The 20,310-nt window shown below is 37.4% G+C and overlaps 2 protein-coding genes and 1 non-coding gene across 3 annotated transcripts; all 3 read right to left on the bottom strand.

The window, feature by feature from the left end:
* Positions 1–74: 74 nt before the first annotated feature.
* On the bottom strand, positions 75–4,223 carry LOC143860075 (nudix hydrolase 22, chloroplastic-like). Its single transcript, XM_077370590.1, has 4 exons — positions 3,736–4,223; positions 3,472–3,614; positions 765–884; positions 75–675 (listed from the first exon to the last, which is right to left on the bottom strand). Exons 1-4 carry the CDS (start codon positions 4,076–4,078, stop codon positions 451–453), a joined length of 831 nt encoding a protein of 276 aa, XP_077226705.1. The 5' UTR covers positions 4,079–4,223; the 3' UTR covers positions 75–450.
* Positions 4,224–5,511: 1,288 nt separating this feature from the next.
* On the bottom strand, positions 5,512–14,359 carry LOC143861866 (protein IQ-DOMAIN 9-like). The gene is given in 7 exon segments (XM_077372821.1): positions 5,512–5,955; positions 5,957–6,190; positions 6,275–6,388; positions 8,062–8,289; positions 9,451–9,618; positions 12,427–12,548; positions 14,338–14,359. Coding segments are annotated over 6 exon segments (1,146 nt in total). The 5' UTR covers positions 12,502–12,548; positions 14,338–14,359; the 3' UTR covers positions 5,512–5,628.
* Positions 14,360–15,106: 747 nt separating this feature from the next.
* Positions 15,107–15,180, bottom strand: TRNAI-UAU (transfer RNA isoleucine (anticodon UAU)). The gene has a single exon. It is a non-coding gene; the product is annotated as a tRNA-Ile (tRNA).
* Between the last annotated feature and the right edge of the window lie 5,130 nt (positions 15,181–20,310).

The following is a 20,310-nucleotide window of genomic DNA, read 5'->3' as shown; positions in this document are numbered from 1 at the left end:
ATAAAAAAACGAGTTGCTTGAAGGTAGAACTAATATCATTCATCAACATGTGTACGGAGGTTGAGATAATAACATTTTTTTTATAAGTAGGGATATTTAATTGATAACAATCAACCAATGTGAGTAATTATTATATTAAACATAGTTTAAATTCAACAATGACGGAGTCCAATTATGAGTCCAATAATCAGTTTTGGACTGGTTCTCAAAATCCAAACCAAACAGGGCCTTATTAACATTGAACTTTTTACTCTGTCTTGATCCTATGACTTTGAATTTTCAATAATGGGCGAGCACACATTTGGTCTCAATCCATGTGATTTCAAATTCTCGATCACGAATGGGCACATCTATATTATATGACTGAAAAACAAATCTGACATGGGCAGAATAATCTTCCATGAACAATTTAAACTTTTCCCTTGAAACGATTTGATATGGCTTTTGGGTTCATGGCACTGAATCCCCTTCATTAACTGAGCCACGAATCTTGAAATTAGGCTTCTGTTCATCGAAGGATGGTGGTCGCTGATACACGACTGATGCGGCGCGAATCAAAATCCCGGCAGTTAAACCCCATATCACATATTTCTTATTATCCGCTTCAAAATCGAAGAAATGAATAAGATACTTAGTCCCCATCCATTCCCTCTCCTCCCACCTCCGATTCTCATCCTGTATCCGCCATGAAATGAGACCATAGAAAGAAAATTCAAAATAATAAAAGCCCAAGAAAGAAGAAAGCAAAATAGAATAAGAGCTACCTTGAGAAACATCTCGAAGGGGGCATCGAATATTGCTTCCACTTCACTGGCATTTGGGACTGGCTTGAATGCTTGCTTATCGGAAAGTATTCCAATCACAGGAATTACTCTCAGAAGTTGCTGCAAAGCAGATTGTAAACAGATCCATTTACTTAAGTCAGAAATTAAAGCTAACCTTCAAAACTCTACAAAACACATGGTAGGTAGAGATGCTGGACCATTCTAAAGAGGATGCTCTGATTGCGTTTGTTAATTTCCATCGTGACTTTAAACAAACATATCTCAGCAGTTTGGTTGTAAATTGGAACTACGATATCATTTTGGACATTAAATGCCATCCTCAAGATGCCATTATTTTTTGCTTCTGTTCATTTATAAAAAGGATGATCCAATTGCCTCTGTTCCCATCTGTTTTGCATACACATTTTCGACCTTATGATGGCATTGTTTTATGTTCTTGTTCTTATCATATGTTTATGTTGTCGAAAATCAAGTAATATTTTTTTTGAAAAATGACATATATATTCATACTAAGCATTACAATTGGAAGGGACCAGGAGTCCCCCACAATACATAGTATGAAAATGCAAAGGAGCAACTCCAATGCCAAAAGAAAAATGAAAAGTAAAAACATCAATTTCCAAGAGTCTACTAAGACCTCCAGTGAGGTACTCAAACACCATCTAACATTCCTAATTCTCTGCCAAAAACCTTCATTATCCAAATCTAAGAAACCCTGAGTCAAACAAAAGACTCATAAACAAAGGCACAATGAAGATTTTCAGAGAGATAAATCCCTCAAGCAGCGAAGGACCAAGGTCCTACAGCTCTTTCTGCACACTCAGATACTCCCACTACCGCCCAAAAAACATCAATTCAAACCAAGAGACCCGTGATTTGAACAGACCAACAGAAATTTTAACATCCTCCTTCCACAACCCTTCCAACAGCAACCTCTGACCCCGTGAAACTAGAAACCACTATACCGCTCTCAGAAGACCAGCCAGTCAACCCAAAAATCCTGCACCAGAAACTATTTATAAACTGAGAAACCCCCTCATCATTTCTTCAGAGGTTTAAGCCCCCTCATCAAACTCAAGTAATATAAACTGTGTTGTGAGGTTTATGGGCTTTGTTTGGCACTAGTAGATGATGGAGCAGAACTTACTTGAAGTTAAAGCCAAGGGCATAAACCTGCAGTGACTAATTAGACATAATTATGAAAATAGATCACTCCCACGAAGGCGTAATGTTGATAATATGGGATGAAGAAACTTGTGACTTGGAGCCAAAATGGTGTTCTGTACAAATGGACACATTAACGACAATGTTATTATCCAGAACTGGAAACAATTATGAATAACTCATGTGGACAATGAGACAAGTGAATATATCTGACAGCTTCATTAGAGTTTAGGATCTTTGCAATGAGATGTTATGGCTTGACATAGGCATTACATTAAAAGATCTTAGGGTTGCAGCTGATGGTTATTGGGCACTGAACACTAAATATCAAATGACAGTTTGAGGCATTGTCACAGTTGTTTGGGTAACGAGCTCTAAATAACAGATTACAGCTTGTGGAAATGGCGCCGATAGATAAGGCATTATAAGATAGCAAATGAAAGACCTTCAGCCATGGAGCCTGATTAAAATCATCTAAGGCTTTATAAGCCAGCAAATGAAAGACTTTCAGCCATGGATCTTGATTAAAATCATCCAGTCAAAGACAGAAAGTTTAGCACAAGAAATGAAGCGAAACAAGAAAAAGTGATAGAGGAAGTCATGATTGTAATATGAATGTGTTGAAAGCATTTCAAAAAAAAAAAATGTGTTGGAAGTATAAATGATTAAATAGCACCAACTCTAACATCTTAAGCTATTGGAGTAATTGGTTGTTTGGAAGTTCAAGATGGTAGTAGCATCATAAGAAAACAATGCAATTAAGGTTTTATAGGATTAGATGTAGCTGTAATTAAGAGTAAAATTCTTCCTTAATTTGACAATGATGCTGATTGTAGATTTGGGATGTAGGCTACAATTTCTTCCTCTTACTCAGCAGCTGGGAAAGCAGTGAATTTGTTAAAAAAGGATAGAGAGTGGCTAGAGCAAACATAGGCAGAAAGAAGAGAAAAATAAGGAGTATATACAGAGGAGACCATGTTTCGTCAAATAAGCAGTATAGAACGAAATATGTATCGTCTTCAATGAAAATGTACGGAAAATAAGGGGAAAACCCAATTTATCTGGGCTGCCTTTTCCACTATATTTATAGAGAAACAATTACATAAAACACATTTAAAACATGTGCTTAACTACCTAAACTACTTGTGTTTGAAATTCAAAATACATAACTAAATAACTTCCTAATCTACCACTACATGATCCAATGGTCAGATCTGATCCAATACATCCTAACATTCAATGAGGAAGTTATTGATTGCCATATGAGGTTTGAGATATCTGAGCCAACTCTATCCAAGAACCTCACAGGCATTAGAGGAGGTTTGACACAGAAAAATCAAATCTCAGCGGTTAAATTTATGAAAAAAGTATGCATCTAGATTGTACCCAAATTGCAATTTGGGTCTTCTCAGATTTCAGTTCATGGTAAGCACAATCAATCGAAAGGACCCAAATTACAGTTTGGGAATTCCTCAAAACACACCCAGAATGAATGGCTTCATTGTCATAGTTGATCCCATACCTTAGACAAGTAGGGTTCAAGAACAGTTGCAACTGTAACAAGAGATGGGTCCAGACCAATCTCTTCTTTGGCTTCCCTCGTTGCCGTCTCAGAGTCATCAGCATCACCCTCTTCCGCCTTTCCTCCCGGCAATGAAACTTCACCTATGACCCAGAAAAAAAAAATACAATCAAATCAATTTGAATGTTGTTGATATAAAATTCAAGCAACAATTTTTCTGAATCTTCATCTTCCCTTACGACAAAAAAGAGATTGAGAAACTACCTGAATGAGTGGAGAGATTAGAAGAACGCTTGGTGAGAATAACACGGAGATCCCCCTTATCTCCTTCGAATAGGCAAACAAGAACAGCAGCTCTCTTTGGTTTGAATTTCGATGGGGGAGTTATTGGGGCTGCAGATTCAGGCAAACCCAACTGAGAAATAACCTTGCCTACTCTTTTTTTTTCTTCCTCATTCTCGTCTTCGTCGGAAAAAGGGGGTTTGTAGAGACGAAGCTGTTGGGCTAAGTTTCTTAGACGCTGGCCTCCATAGATGGAATCCATGTGGTTGGAGAAAAGATTGGAAGAAGGGAGTGCCATGGAAAGCCTTCTCAGGGCTGAAATCATGGGACATTAGGGCTGAGAGAGATGGTTGCTTAGTGGGAGTGGGTTTGGGTTGTTGGGGAATAATTAAAGGGGAAGAAGAAGATGGTTCATTTGACCACGCTTTACTTTTGCAAAATCGGGTTTAAAACCTATTGATTTTGCGATCACCTGGCCTACGAGGTGAAAACAGAAATATCTTTCGACGTAAAATTTGTTTTATGTTCATTTTAGAGTAATTATCTTCTTAAAATGCAAAAAATACTACTTATTTTGTAAAAGAACAAGAGATGAAAAGAGGTAAAAAATGCAAAGCCAAGCAAGACACGCAACAACCATCATTAGCCGTGGTTTAAAAGGTTTTGGGTTAATGAAGTTGACAACATCATTTTGCCTCAAGGTGGCCTAAAAGGTTTTGGGTTTATGAACTTGATGTGAAACAACTGCTTACTCCAAGAGCTTAAGCTGACTTTGTTAACTAACCAACTTCTCCAAAAGCTTAAGCTGTTGGAGGAAGGCAGTATTTATCTTTTATACTTTAACACTCCCCCGCACGTGTGGCCCACTTGGCAAACACGTGACACATGTGGTCCCACTTTGGGCCGACCATCGCATGTGGATTTTTGCTATCCAGGAGGTTTGAACTCGAGACCTTTGGCTCTGATACCATGTTAACTAACCAACTTCTCCAAAAGCTTAAGCTGTTGGAGGAAGGCAGTATTTATCTTTTATACTTTAACAGACTTGTGTTATATAATCATTTATATTTTAGAGGAATTCTAAACTGAGGGGTGCCCTTCAAAAATTGTAGTGAAAGGGCATCCCCATTGACCAAAACGTGCCATATTGCATTTATTACCTTTTGACTTCAGGCTTCATAAATGCAAGATGGTGACATTTGGCCAATGGGGGTGCCCTTTCACCCCCATTTTTGCAAGGGTACCCTTCAATTTAGCATATTGGGTTTCACCCCCATTTTTGCAAGGGTACCCTTCAATTTAGCATATTGGGTTTTTGAACCCTGGACCTGCCAGAGGCAATAGCTCTAATACCATGTGAAACAACCAATTACTCCATAAGCTTAAGATATAAGAGACGACGTTGTTTAATCTTTTCTACTTTAACACTTGCCACCATAATTTCACCTCACAACTGGTACTTTGCTTTTGTACATCCTGAAAAACTTGCCGCCAGTACATACTCGCAATGCTAATAAGAAAGATCCTAGCCAGATATATTTTGGGAATTGATTGCTACACTCCTTTCGTTTGAATAATGGCACCTCTCCATTTACACTTTTGTAATTAGCTATTAAAGGCTGTTACAACTCCCCAAAAAGCGATCAACAGCAAAAGTGTTCAAGACTAGAGAGTAGAGAGGGGAGTGCCAATATAAAAATGCAGTTTGAACATTCATTCCCTATATTTAATTCCTAGAACCTATTTCCATGAAGCACATTTAATGCATTTAATGAACTTCACTTTATAAATAGAGACGTCTGAACATGCTAATTACATCATCAACTTGTTTATTCTGCAACTTATATGGCAGCCAGTCCAGAAAACCATATACATTCACACCATTCCATATGAATAATAAGAAAAATAACTAAATAAAGCCTCCACAACCTTCTGCAAGAAGATCAACTCCAAACTGAAAACACCATTCTTCTGAGATAATTTGTCATCGAGTCTAGGCCTATGTAGTTTTGCAGTAATCAAAATCGTTTCACTTGTTTTAAACCAAACCGACTGTTGCCGTGTGATAATTGACTTCACAATTTTGGGAGGAGAAACAATCATTACCTTATTCTTCACTTCTTGGGCAACTGTTTTTTCAGTCGATATTCTTTTTACCCTTTCGAGATCCATTAGACGCGTTAGCCCTTTCCATTAGCCCTTTCCCATTAGAAGCTGGTTTATCTGAAACAGAGACTCTAATTGTTGATGGCTTCATATCTTTACCAGCGTTGGTGGTTATCCAACTTTGAACTTTCTTAGGGACGATGGGCTGAGAAGGAATCCTGGTCTCCCATGGGCGTGCAGCAATCCAACGTTCCATCCAGCTCCAACCCCAATCACCTTTGCCAAAGTCATAAGCAACTTGCCCCCAGTTCTGACTAGAGTTTGCTCTCCACTGTAAATCATAGGATTCACATGGTATTGTTATTCCCCTTCGCCTTAACATTTAAGTGATGGAGTGAGAATGGATCATACGGACCTGATGAGAAAAGGCATATGCCAGTGTTCGTTCACGCTTAACTGCTGCTACTTCTCTCTGATGTATCCTAGAGAGAATTTCCTCCATTGTGTCAGAACCTCCACACCATTCCACCTGTGGAGAGCGAAATTGTTAATGCCACAGTAAAAGAAAACTATCGTGAATAGAAATGAAATGGCAGCCAGATGATGCTAGACAGCTAGAGCTTGTATTGGTTGGCATATCAGTCAATGTCCAAACCGACACACATCGGCCATATCAGCCGCTACATTTTTTTTCTGGTCTCATGGTCCCAGAATGAAAAGACATATATGGTTCCCACCACAAGTTCCTATTTACTTTTATATTTAATGATTTAGCCTTGTTTTGCTTAACAAATATCTATGTTTTGATAATGTCAATGTGCTTTGCAATGCTTCTAGTGTACTAGCAAACCTAACAGGAAGACTTACATAAAAGACAATAAATCTGAATTAAAAAGGCATAACACTCCAAAATTGGGATGATCGGGATGATCTCAATTGCCTACCGAGAGGATAGCCAAGGCTAGGGTTTGTGATCGATCAAGTTCTCTTGCAAGCAGGATGATGGTGCCATTCAGCAGAAAAAATAGATGCGTACACAAGGATTGAGGATAAGGAAAAATTTATATGTTATACAAATTGTTGACAAATGTCCCGAGGAAAGAAATGCCCCATATAAAATTCAAATCTAATTATTATTATTATTTTTTTAATGGCACCAATCTAATTAGTTTCTTGAATGGCACAAATCTAATTAGTTTACTGATCGAGGTGTTAAAATTCGCATAAGCAGAGGCTTAGCCTATGTGTTTTGTTTATAAGGCAACCCACTTGCCAAACAGCGAATACGTGATCCATAAATAGAAGAAGGGTGCCTGCTCTCAAGCTCGTGAAAAGCCAAGTGATCAGACCCATTGGGGTTTCCAAAATTGAGATTCAACCCTTGTGAGCATCCCAGAGAACTGCCAAGTACTGCAGTGTGGTTGGTGCAGATCTTTTCATAGAAATTCGTTTGCTCAAAAAATCTACCAAAGTGCTCCATAGAGATTTGTTCTTTTCATTGCTTTTTGGTTTTTAAATTTATATTATCCCAATTAAAAAATAGAAAGGAAAATTATTTTCCGATGAAATCCAAATGGCCCAACACATTTGAAAGTGCAATCATGGAAGAGATGAGACTGGATTTTCAGAATCTCAATGTATGAGTCTATTAACATGTAACTCTAGCAATGAAAATAGATGGCATCATGATGGAGCTAAGTGTTGCGTGTGCCAAGGAATAAATGCCATAAAAGAAGAATTCGAGGTGGCAGAGGTCTAAATATTGTACTTGCTATTTCTTTAACATAAAACCAACTTTTTCAATAGACTGATCCCGAAAATGCCTAGCGTTCTGTGAAAATAAGCTCTAGTAGCTTATGAAATACAACAATCAAAGAGATGTTATTCTAATTCTTTCTTGGTTAGTATATGTAGTCCAACGAAATGCTGAACCAACTTACTGAGCAAATTTATATGATACCGATAGAAAATGCAGATGCCTCTACGTCATTTCTAGTAAATATGAAATATAAAGTAAGATGTAACAACACTGTCAACATCAACCATGGCATGTCAATACTTTCTAGAGAAAATGGATGCTCATATAATTAATAATACTGAAAGTAAACACATCAATTTGGAAGGGGGGAGCTTCCACCAGTGTATAGAGCGGCCAGCATAAATTTTTGACAACTTAGGTAGAGAAAGAATAGTCGTTCTTACCTCTAGGGCATGAAGCTTAGCCTCAAGTTTTAATTGGTTGTCATGTTTCTTTTGCCTAATGCGGCCTTCTGTTACCATACAAAGTCGATGAGCTCTGACCTGGGCTTGTATTTTGTTCCATGATTTGAGATAGCTCAACGTAATTGATGCTTGCTTGTTAACAGTATGTGTTTGGGTAAGGACCTGCAATCTTACTGCCCCTTTCAAACGACGTAGAGCTTTTCGTGCCTGTCATTGGTGAAATTATTTCTTACAGTTGGTAACAGTAAGATCACAACAAGAAAGTGAGGTGCCAGAGACAATCTCACAAAGGTCAACTCTCATGATCCAATTGTAAGAAAGGACTCATATATGTTGTATCAATTCACAAGATGATGAAGACCAGAGAATACCAAACAAACAAAATACGCATATTAATGAGGATTAACTCCCATACAAAGCTATGGAAGTGGAAGCTAAATACCACAGTTAAGCCACTGAACAACCGGGGAGTTGGCTTCCCTATACATGCAGAAATAAAACATCACCTGTTTTATTAAGAATATTTATGGGCTGTTTGGACATGTGGATTTTAGAATCCAGGTTTTCGTTTGAAAGCGGTGTAAAATTCTAGATTTTAAAATCCATTATCTTGCATTTTAACTAAGAAATCCAGGTTTTAAAAATCTCTCCCCCATCCCGAGATTTCTAAAACCCGGGAACACGGGACGATCTCCTACTCTCCCTCGACGGAAAGAAGGGCGAGAAATCAAAAAACCACGAACGGTCTCCTCCTCCTCGTCTCCCATCCAGGATTTCAGGAAATACAAGATTCAAAAATCCACGTATCCAAACGGCCCCTAAAACCTTCAGAGTACTCCCATCAAGCCTCCACAAACACCAAGGCATAGATTGGCCCACCGGACAACATTGAGGAACTCCTTGTCAATCAATGTTTAGAAATTTCCCTGGTAAACCATTGAATCAGCCAGGCAGAGCCGGTTTAGGCCCTACTGAGCCAATAAAATCTCTAGTCAATAGGAAACCCTTTCGACTTGATTGGGATGAATTACCCAGCTCACTGAACTAGTGATGCAGTTCATACTCCCAGAAGAGTTGAAAGAGCGAGTGAGAGAGATGGGGGAACTCGGTCCCACGAAATGGGCTCCACATTTTTAATTTGCATTCACTGCCATCAATTCACTGAAGCTTCTAGAAACTAGAATATTGATAAAGAAACAACCATGCTGCATAACATGCAAAAGAAAATCTTTTATAAGATAATTTTTTTATAATATGCATAAGAACGGCGATATTATACAGGGAAGAGCATCAAAGGATGGGAGTTCATCAATGGTTAGAAGATAGAGTATCTGTGTAGCTAATACTCATCAAATTGTCATTATATACCACAAAGCCTCGAAATGCAGTTTGAATCCGAGCAGCTGCTATGTCCTCGATTGGCATACCATGAACCCTATGATTTTGACCGGATCCACCATTGCGAAATATATTTGACTCTTTATGAGATTGATGCCTCCACTTGAACCCATTTGATCTTCCAGTAGCTGAAGGTTCCTATTCATTGAATGTAGGTGTATATAGTAAAAACAAACATCAAAATATAGCATTTCTTAATATAGCCTTGGGGACAAAATAAGGAGCTCCATTGGTGTACTTGGTCATCAAATCACTATTGCATAAATTATATAAAATAACCATGAAGGATGCCGGCATGTGGAGACTTTTGCAAGAAATACAGACAAGTAAAAAAGAAACAGAGAAGTATTTAGAAGCAGCAAGGAAAATATAAATAAATACCATAAACAAAGAAAGAGAACACTCATAGTGCCCAACCGAATATGAGCAACAAAGACTCAAAAATAATATAAATATGTTATAATGATGTTTTTTCTCTATTTGGATGTTAGATGTACTTTATCATTTATTCTAACCCCAAGGGATATTTATTGCGCTTTTCCTCTATAAATAATCCTGTTGAAAAGAAAAAAAGGATAAAATACAAAAGATTCAGAGAATGGCAAGTGCCTAGGTGTTACTTCTCTAATGTGTCTACCAACTCATGGATTCACATTAAATATGACTGTGACAGGATAGATCAACATTGCATATAGCTTGTGTTCTCTCTCTTTGTTTTTCTCTTTGTATTTTTTGACCATCTCAGTTCTTTTAATGATATATTTTACCATTAAAAAAAAAACATTGCTAACTAAAAAACATTGCTCACTAAAAAAAACATTGCTAACTCTTCCATCTACTTCAATCCTAACCTTGTCCATGATAAATAAAACCCCCAACATGCATAAACCTTTCATTGATGCCCAACTAATATAAATCTTTCATTGATGCCCAACTAATAGCATTAGAAGAGTGCCCTTTCTATAGCAAGAGTCCTAAGTGCTCAAGCCTTGGGTGATGGGACTCTCCAAGAAAGTAGATGGATTGAAGCATACACCACGAAAGGTTCTATTAAAATTATGGATCAAATCAATAGATGAATACTTTCTTGTATTTGAAAACTTCGGATATATGCAAAATTAGGATGACCATACAGTATTTGTCCAGTATAAAACTGATAAAAACAACAGCCAGTCGTAACTGATAATAAGATGGAGGCAGTGTAGAAGTTGTGAAGACTTATTTGGTAACTGAGTTTGAGAAAAAAGATCTCGGTCCATTGAAATACTTTCTTGGAATTGAGGTAGCTCGAACAGGGAAATGGATCTTTATCCCGCAAAGAAAGTATGTGCAGGGCTTCTTGAGTGAGGGTTCTAAACTAGTAGTGAACCCGATTGAACCGAATCATAAATAGAATGAGGCAGATAGCAATACACTCATTGATGTTAGGAGATTTCATAGACTTGTTGACAGACTGATTTATCTCTCATACTTGTCCAGATGTAGATAACACAATGAGTGTGATCACCCAATTCATGCATTCCCCTCATACTTCACATTTGGTTGCAGCACATAGGGTTCTTCAGTACCTGAAGGGATCTGGGTAGAGGCTTAGGCCCTGTTCGTTTGAGATTCTGACAACCGATTGAGAGCCCCAAACTGAATATTGGACTCAAAATTACGTTTAATTTGGAGTCCAATAATCTGTTTGGGGCTCACAATCTTTGGGACAATCCCAAACGAACAGGTCCTTACTTTTTGTAATCATGGGCATGTTAGGCTCAAGGCATATACAGATGCAGACTGGGCAGGATCAGTGATGCGGATCGTGGACACGTGGGGCCCGATAAGTGGCATATTTGCCCATTAGGACCTTTTTAGAGATTTTATTTTCCATGTTATTTAGAGTTGGGGATTTTATTTATTTTCATGGAATTTTATTTCCATTCTCATGAAGTGGACTTTGATAGTTTTTGATGAAATAATATTGATTACAGATTCTCCCCTCTAATTTTTGCTTCGCCTCTTCTTTCTTTTCCCTTATATTCTTTTTCTTATATTCTTCTCCTCCTCTTTCTTCTATTTCTCTTCCCTGGCTTGCATCAATCAGTCACAGATCGCAGGTCCACATTTGACTACTATTCTTTCTTTGGTTGAATCTGGTTGGTTGGAGGTGTAACAAGCAATCATATGTGGCTAGGTTGGGTGCAGATGTAGATTTCATATCCATGGCTCATGGGGTGTGTGACCTGTTGTGGTTAAAAATGCTGCTACATTAGTTGGGCTATAAAGTTTAGGAACCTATGAGTCTTTACTGTGGTAATAAGGCAATGATTAGGATACATCACAACCCTCGACCACGTAAAAGACCCCCTCCCCATCAACACCCATGGGCTCATTTTGCCCAACAAACTGGGAGAATTTTCTCATGCTTGTGGTGATTCTACCACCCGTTGATTACGTGAATGAATATTGAATCATGACGAACTCCCACATCACTAAACCTAATCAAGGCCAAAAATTCTCCAATCCTTCCCTCTAACATCATCATTCACTATCCCACATCGCCGCACAGATGCCTAACAGGAGTAAATAACTCTGGTGAATGGTCATATCTCAATTTATTTAATAGCATCAGTTGAAGGGTGTCTAAGGTACAGAACATACAAATAGAATGCAAGAGAACACAAACCCAACAAAGGGAATCACATGGGAAGGTATGTTTGGAAGGTCACTTTACACTTGAATAAATAGCTATATATTAAAAATGTTCCACGCCCTTTCATAAACCACATTCATTTCATCAATTTAATTAAATGTAGCAGATAGCTATTTATTGCAGGGTAAATTAAAGCATATAAGCTGGATGGCTTACTTTTAATACATAGTCTCCCAACAAGGTTGGCTGGGAAAAAAAGAAGACAGAACATCATAGTGCAAAGGAAAAGCATTTTGAGGAGTATTTACCTTAGATTGTTTCGATCTGCCTTCTTTCCCTTTCTTTAGCCTAATTATTGTCTTAAACCAGTCACCAGAACCCATTCTCTTTGATTTGGATATGGATTAACTTTATGCCATTTAACCGAAACCTGGCACAGAAATATTCATCGTGATGACTAGATTTTTTAAGCAATACAGATATATGATGCCGAAAACTTATATAAATGCAAATCTATGACTAGAAACAAATCATATTGTGTCACAAAGAAAAATGTCCAATGAAGGAGTGAAAGTGGATGGTTTCTGGCTTAAAATTCTTTGTACAGAGGAAACTACCAATACAAAGATCGCAAATTTCTAACAAGAGGCTTCCTAAGTAGATTAACATTACAGGACAAGTAGAACGGTACCATGCCCAGACACATTAAATGCAGATAAGTATGTAATTGGAAAACAGGGTTGCTAGAAAGCTTCATTACAAGCACATAAACAAACTCCCCGTTTTGGGAAAAAGCATACTTGCTAGCAAGAAGAGATATAATGAGAATTGCATGCTTTTAACATACATAAGCATGTAAATTCTTGGGATTGCTTGAGCTACTGGCAGGAGAAGTTCGAGGAGAAATAGACATCATGAATCATACGAATACATGATATGAAGCCTGGGCATAATGTAAAACTCAGCAAAATTATACTAGTAATTAGCTTAAGCTCTAGCGACTGGTAAAACAGAAACACATTGACAAAATTTCTTGCCTGCCTTCATATTTATGCCTAATTCAGTTCCAATTTTAAAAGCAAATTACATGGTTAGAACAAGTTATGCATCCCAGAGCATATTAATAAGAAAAAGAAAGCAAATAAATTAAAAATTGCAAAGAGGCTGACATGAATCTTACTCGAAGGACTTTGAAGACATTTAGGAATATCTGTAGACGACCTTCTCGTCTCCAGTTCTCCACATAAACATATATGGTGGCAGACATGTAGTCACTTATACTTGCACCGGTATACATTATTAGCAGTTTTCTAGATCAGTGAGCTTTAGATAGTCTAGGAAGACTTCATGGTTGCAAAAAAAAAAACACATTTTTCTGCTGATAGTGTGCTTTCGGGGTTTCAGATATCCTAGTTTTCGAGGGAATTAAACTCGAAGAACTCTGTGTTCAGAATTTAATGATTACAGAAGGCTGGCAATATAATATCTCTAAATATTTGATGTTTGGGAAATATAGTGTTTGTACTGGATGAGAAACTTAAAGAACAATAATTATCTCATCTATCATTTTTTCAAGGGATAACATGACAATACCAAATCAAAATTCGTTATATTCATAGTTAGTGGGTCATCATGATGTACAGAATGTATTTACTTGCACATGCATCGATACACATGTTATTAGCAGTTTGTTGGTCAATGTGCTTAAGATAGTATTAGTCTAGGAAGGCTTCAGGGTTGCAAAAATCCACTGCTATTGGGCTTTAGGATATTCTAGTATTCTAGGGAACAACATAGTCCGAGAACTCTGGAGTTCAAAATTTCCCAATTAATATAAAGGTTGCAATACTATGAATATTTGATGTTTGGAAAATATAGTGCTTGTGCTGGATGATAAACTTCAAGAACAATAATTATCTCATCTATCATTTTTTTCAAGTGATAACATTACAATACCAAATCCAAATCTATTATATTCATATCAATAACCATCATGCTTAGACACCAACTAAGAAACTCGTCACATTTTCAACCCGCGGAGGCTGAAATTGGATTGAAGTACATTATCAATAATTTCAAGGTATTAGAGCATCAAGTAAAATTAGAAATTTTGCATTCCGCAGCTACAAAATCCAACATAATCTATCCATACCCACTATAGTTGTGCCATCATAACACAAATAAACAAGATCCACATTGATATGTTGAAGTAAGATTACGTTAATGATTACTAAACCAAATTGCAGTAGACAAAGTGCATATCAGTATCGAAATCGCTTATCAATCCCTAGTAGCATTCCAATGCAAAAAATTCCCACATTCACCTGTTCGATTATAACAAGTAAAGAGCATGAAAAAAAAAATTAGAAAACAGAAAAGCAAGAACATGGGTGCATTCTATGGCATAGAAACAAGAGGCAGAAAGCAAAAGGTGACGATGAAGATGATAAATTAAATGAAACAAAAAGGGTTGTAATTGAAAGAATGTAATACCTGAGGCTGAAGAGGTGTTGAAAGAAGACCCAGAGGGAGGTGTTTTGGGAAGGTGGGTGGTTTAGGATTGGGAGAAGGGTAGAGAAAGGCAAGCTTAGGGGTAAAGAAAGAGAGAAAGCCATGGCCCAACAGCAATGTCTCTCAAATGGGTTTGAGAAAAGAATAAATAAATCTCTCTCTCTCTCAAACCGACACCCTAACCCAAACCCAAACCCATTTGCAGCTGGATAATGAATTCCAGTCTCAATAATGGATACAGTGACAGATGAACAAACGGAGCTGTTGAAAATGATGGGGCTCCTTTCTTTATTCCAAATCGAATCGAGGAAAAATACGGGAAACCAGGATCAGCGTTAAGAAAGGAAACCTTACTACGTCTTTACTAAAGAAAGGGTAAACTCGTAAAATAGCCTTATGTGAAGAAAGGGTAAACTCGTAAAATAGCCTTATGTGAAGAAAGGGTAAAATCGTTAAAAATAGCGTAATGAAATATATTGGTCCCGGCGGGGCTCGAACCCGCGACCTTCGGCTCATAAGACCAACGCTCTAGCCAACTGAGCTACGGGACCTCTTGTTTCTTCCTAATCAAAATATATTATAACTACTATTAAATGACAATAAAACTTGCCCATAAGTTTCATGGTGCATCCAAACCATGGTTTAAAATTTCGGTTTCAGTAACCGTTTCGAACATTCGGAGAACCGAAATTTCGTACTCCAATTCAAAATTTGGTACTCCAGTTCGAAATTTTGTAACGTTTTTTTTTTTAAAAATAAAAATTGCATTTTCTCGAAATTTGGTAAATGGCGAAATATTTAATTTCGCCAAATACCGGTTTCGGTCCCCACCCGAAATTTCGGATTTCGGTCGAAATTTAAAACCATGATCTAAAGTACCCACCAAAAACAAATGTAAGGTTGGCCAAAGATGGTGGATCCTACCTCATCAATAACATAATGGGTAAGATGGCTGGCCCCGCCCCATCAAAACATGAGGTGTAAAATGGTGGGCCCTACCCATGCTAGGCATGGTTATCAAATGTTGGGCCCCGTCCTATCCTAACATGGGGTGTAAAATGGTAGGCCCCACCATATGCATGGGTTTAGGTACAAGTGTAAATGGATGGCTGCCACTCATGCTATATTTGGGTATAAGTTATTGGGACCCATCTTATAAAAACAAGACGTGAGATATAAGGAAAAGGTTTTCTAACTAAAAGTTTCTTGGAAAAATTGCAAATGACGATGGAAAGGAACCTTAATATATGTTATAGATAGATACATAGATAGACCAGTTGCAGTCCGGTGCGATGCAAGGGGCGACGAAAAATATGTTCTTGAAATATTTTTTTATTATAACTAAAGAGCAAAACAGTCCAAAATAGAATACCAAACGTTAAGATGTAGAATTCCCTTTTTATTGGTGTAGAATGCGAAACATTAGTGTAGAATTTCGTTTATAGATATAGATGAGAGATTTTATCATTTATTTTCTCCTTAATAGAAATGGAGTACAGTGAAGAGGGGTTGCAACGTGGAATATAGAACGATTTGTTTTCTAGAAAAAACTTTTAGAATTCCAAAAGTGTTAAACAGTGTGCAACATCCCCTTCAAGCGTTTTTAAATTTCAGAATGCAGTGGGGGTGCCACATGGCGCCACCCCAGCTTACTACATTCAGCTTTATATAAATAGATAGATAGATAAGTAGGTAGATAGATAGATGATTTTAACAAGAACTAAATATTGAGTGCTGCTATGGAGACCGAGAGAGGAACCGAAAGTGTAACCTAACAAATCGCCACATGCCATGTGGCATGGGTGGGGGTAGTTTTGCCATCTTCATAGAGTAAAAGCTAAAAATCGAAGGAAAGATATCTATTGTGTTAAGTGGCTATTTTCTTGGTTCCACTCTCAGTCCCAACTAGGTTACCATATCATTATTCTTAAATATTTTACGATCAATCCAAACATTGACTTTATAAGACCCACCTTGATATCCCCTAGGGAAATGATATATTTGGCCCTTTTTCTTACTTGGGCCACCCACTTGTAGTGTAAACTGACCGTTTGGATACGCGGATTTTAGAATCTTGGATTTCCTCAAAATCGTAGTTGGGAGAAGAGAGAAGTAGGAGACTTGCCGTTGTTTTCTGATTTCTCGCCCTTCATCCCATGTTTCTAGGTTTTATAAATCTCAGGATGGGGGAGAGATTTCTAAAACCTGGATTTCTTACTAAAAATCCAAGATTCTAGCTTTTGGATATGCGGATTTTATAATCTTGGATTTTCTCAAAATCGTAGATGAGAGACGAGAGAAGAAGGAGACCAGCCCTCGTTTTCTGATTTCTTACCCTTCTTTCCTTCAGCAAGAGAGCAGGAGATCATCTCATGTTTCTAGGTTTTTAGAAATCTCAGGATGGGAGAGAGATTTCTAAACCTGGATTTCTTACTAAAATCCAAGATTCTAAAGAGAAGCGAAATGGCCGGCCTCCTTCTTCTCTTGTCTCCCATCTAGGATTTTGAGGAAATCCAAGATTCTAAAATCCGCGTATCCAAACGGCCCTTAAAGAAAAGCGAAACGGTCGGTCTCCTTCTTCTCACGTCTTCCAACTACAATTTTGAGGAAATCAAAGATTCTAAAACTTGCGTATCCAAACGAACCCTACATATCTACAAACACCATACCAATTTTTTTTAAGGGAGTGGTACCAACACGCCAGGCCTGTGACAACCTCTGCGTGGTCACCGTATAGGTGGGCATAGGTAGTCCCTGACATGGTGTCCTTAAAAATTATTTTCCCATATTATTTTTATAAAAATGCCCTTAATCACATCTAAAAATGTAATTTTTTCGCTAAAAGGAGTTTTAATCTATTATTTTTCATATTAAAAACAATTGCAATTTTATACGATTGCAATTTTATAGGGATATAAGAACCAAAAAAAAAAGTCATCCTTTTAGTGCGGGATTGGAATCAGCATCCTATTCTGACTCCGTCTGGTTCAAGCGTTTGGTTAAAAAATGAAGAGATCAAGGGGCAAAATTAGAGCAGGGAAATAACTGAATTTGTTTCCTGGCCCAAGAGGTGGCATTCTAATTCTGCCCCAATTTGAATAAATTTTTTATTGATTTTTATTATTTTATTTTTAATTATAATCCATTCTGACTATCGAGGGAATCAGAATAGGATGCCGATTCTAGATAATGGGAACCCAAATGCAGCATTATACTAGAAAGAGCATTTTCTTTAAAAAAATGTGACTAACATATGTTAAAGTTCAAACTTTGAACTTATTACTACTGAACAGACTTCTTTTTTGAAAAAAAACAAAAACAAGCTTTTTGTCTAAATCATGATTTGATGTTTAATAGGTGTATATTTTACATAGGTAAATGATAAATGGGCCCATTTTCATCACTTGGGACACCCAGCTGAATTGTACGTGGCAATCAGGTCACTTCATTCCTTCTGACGTGAAGTACATCAGCCCCTTTGCATACACTGGAGCTGAGTGTCCCTAGTAATGAAAAGGGGCGCATTTATCATTTCCCTTTTACATATTAGGGATTTATAGATAAAAGAAATCCTTGCAAATTAAGGTGAATGGGTGTGGCATAACCTAGTAATTGAACTTAAAGAGTAATTAAAATTGGCGCTTTGGTAAATTTTTGTAGGGAGGTTATATTATGGATGTGCATATTTTAAAGAAAAATAAGAGCATGTAGAAGTAAAAGTTGGGGACACATGTTCTGTGATCCAGACCATTTATCTGTTAGGCCTTGCTATGGATGGTTCATGCATCAAAATCAACTCCCATGGGACATTCTAAGGTTCCAATTTGTGGCTATGAATATAGATTGTTATTTCTTTATCTTCTCACCGTCTGTTCTACAGGTACAAATTAGAGACCAATGGGGGTGAAATTTTGATGCATGATCTATCCATAATAATGCTTAACAGTTTGCCAAAAAAAATATAATAATGCTCAACAGTTGAATGGTTTCCATAGTAGAACAAATAGGCCCACTCGTTCATAAAATATCACATGAATACTTATATTGTATAACTTAACCTATGATTATTGAAGCCATAGGGTGCTAAAATTGGGATTCGGGTAAAAATTTATGCCATTATAGCCTAGATTTTCGGTTAAAGTTAACATAAGTTAACCATAGTTCCATAGTTGGAAAGGCTTGCTGGCCTACTAGAGGCTAGCCTGAGTTGATTCAATTGGTCACTCACTGGGTGAAAGACCGGAAAAGGTAGACGTACCGCATCTCATCAGTAGGTTTTTTATATCATTTCAGCTTGAATTTTCTATTATTTTAATATTCTATCGTGAAAAATATTTACTTAAAATTTACTTATAAGTTATAAGACTAGAGTTTATCTATCACCTAGTCACCTCGACTCAGTGAGTGGCTCTGTCTTGGTCCAGGTCCGGGTTTGACTGGGTGGCTCTGTCTCGATCCATATTCGTGTTTTCAAATTATATATAGACATAATCAATGGTTACTCTATACCCTAACTTTTGGGCAGGAAAAAAAAACTTAAAGATCATATGGGGTGTCATCACACTGATTATATCAAGTAAAATTCTCCCCAAAATGTAGATTTCATTTGGCATGTTCTCATTATGAGAATCTCATGGATAGTTATATTTATTAAGTTGATTAGAAAAATGCCTTTAAATATTTGCAAGCATATTAAGAATAATATATCAAGGAAAAAGATCCACAAAATCTAGTTGGCAAGTCCTTCATTTGGTTGGTTCCCATCAGGGGCGGAGCCAGGAATTTGCTTTAGGAGGGGCAGAACATGGGTGAGGCCCATTACTCTTTTACACTAGAGGGTTTCTCCCAAGTAAAAAAGGGGGCTAGTATAACTTTTCCCTTACATTTCATGTAGTGGGGCCAAATTATATTACACATGTTTTGATGGGTTGGGCCCACTATTTAACACTCCTAGCATGGCATGGGTAATTTGTTTTGGGATGGTGAAAGTTCATGTAGTCTGGTATCATTCAAAAAGTATTGTACAACTTACCATATGATGATCCAAACCGTTCATTTGATAGGCCACAATGTAAGGATATGCCAGAAAACTCATTTCAATAGAACGATCCTAGCCCTATGAAAGGTCTCCATAATATGCAATTCCAATACAGATCGTAGAGCTAGGATCATCCTATTCAAATGTGTTTTTGGGCTATGACCCTAACATCGGAAATACATTGCACCCCAAAAACCATTTTCATTGGGGTGCAATGTATTTACGATGTGGCCTAGGATCATCCTATCGAAATGAGTTTTTGGGCTATGATCCTAACATCGTAAATACATTGCACCCCAAAAACCATATTCATTGGGGTGCACTGTATTTACGATGTGGCCCATCAAATGGACAGCTTGGATCATCCTATGGTAAGTTATACAGTACTTTTTAAAAAATAATTTGAACTATACAAGCTTCCACCATGTTATAACTGATATATTTTGAGCGTATCAGTGGAGATTTTATATGGTGTGTGTATTGCGTGAATTCCAGTTTTCTTCTGGGTCCCACTTCAGAGGATGATCGAACCGTTCATTTGTGGGCCACAAATCCACAATGTCATAGGAGATTTTTAGTTCGCCGGAGAGAGAGAGAGAGAGAGAGAGAGAGAGAGAGAGAGAGAGAGAGAGAGAGAGAGAGA

Source organism: Tasmannia lanceolata, unplaced genomic scaffold (genome assembly GCF_043159265.1).
Source record: "Tasmannia lanceolata isolate RefF3 unplaced genomic scaffold, GAP_Taslan_0.1 ptg000037l, whole genome shotgun sequence".
Lineage (NCBI taxonomy): Eukaryota > Viridiplantae > Streptophyta > Magnoliopsida > Canellales > Winteraceae > Tasmannia > Tasmannia lanceolata.
This window is presented reverse-complemented; position numbering and strand designations above follow the sequence as displayed.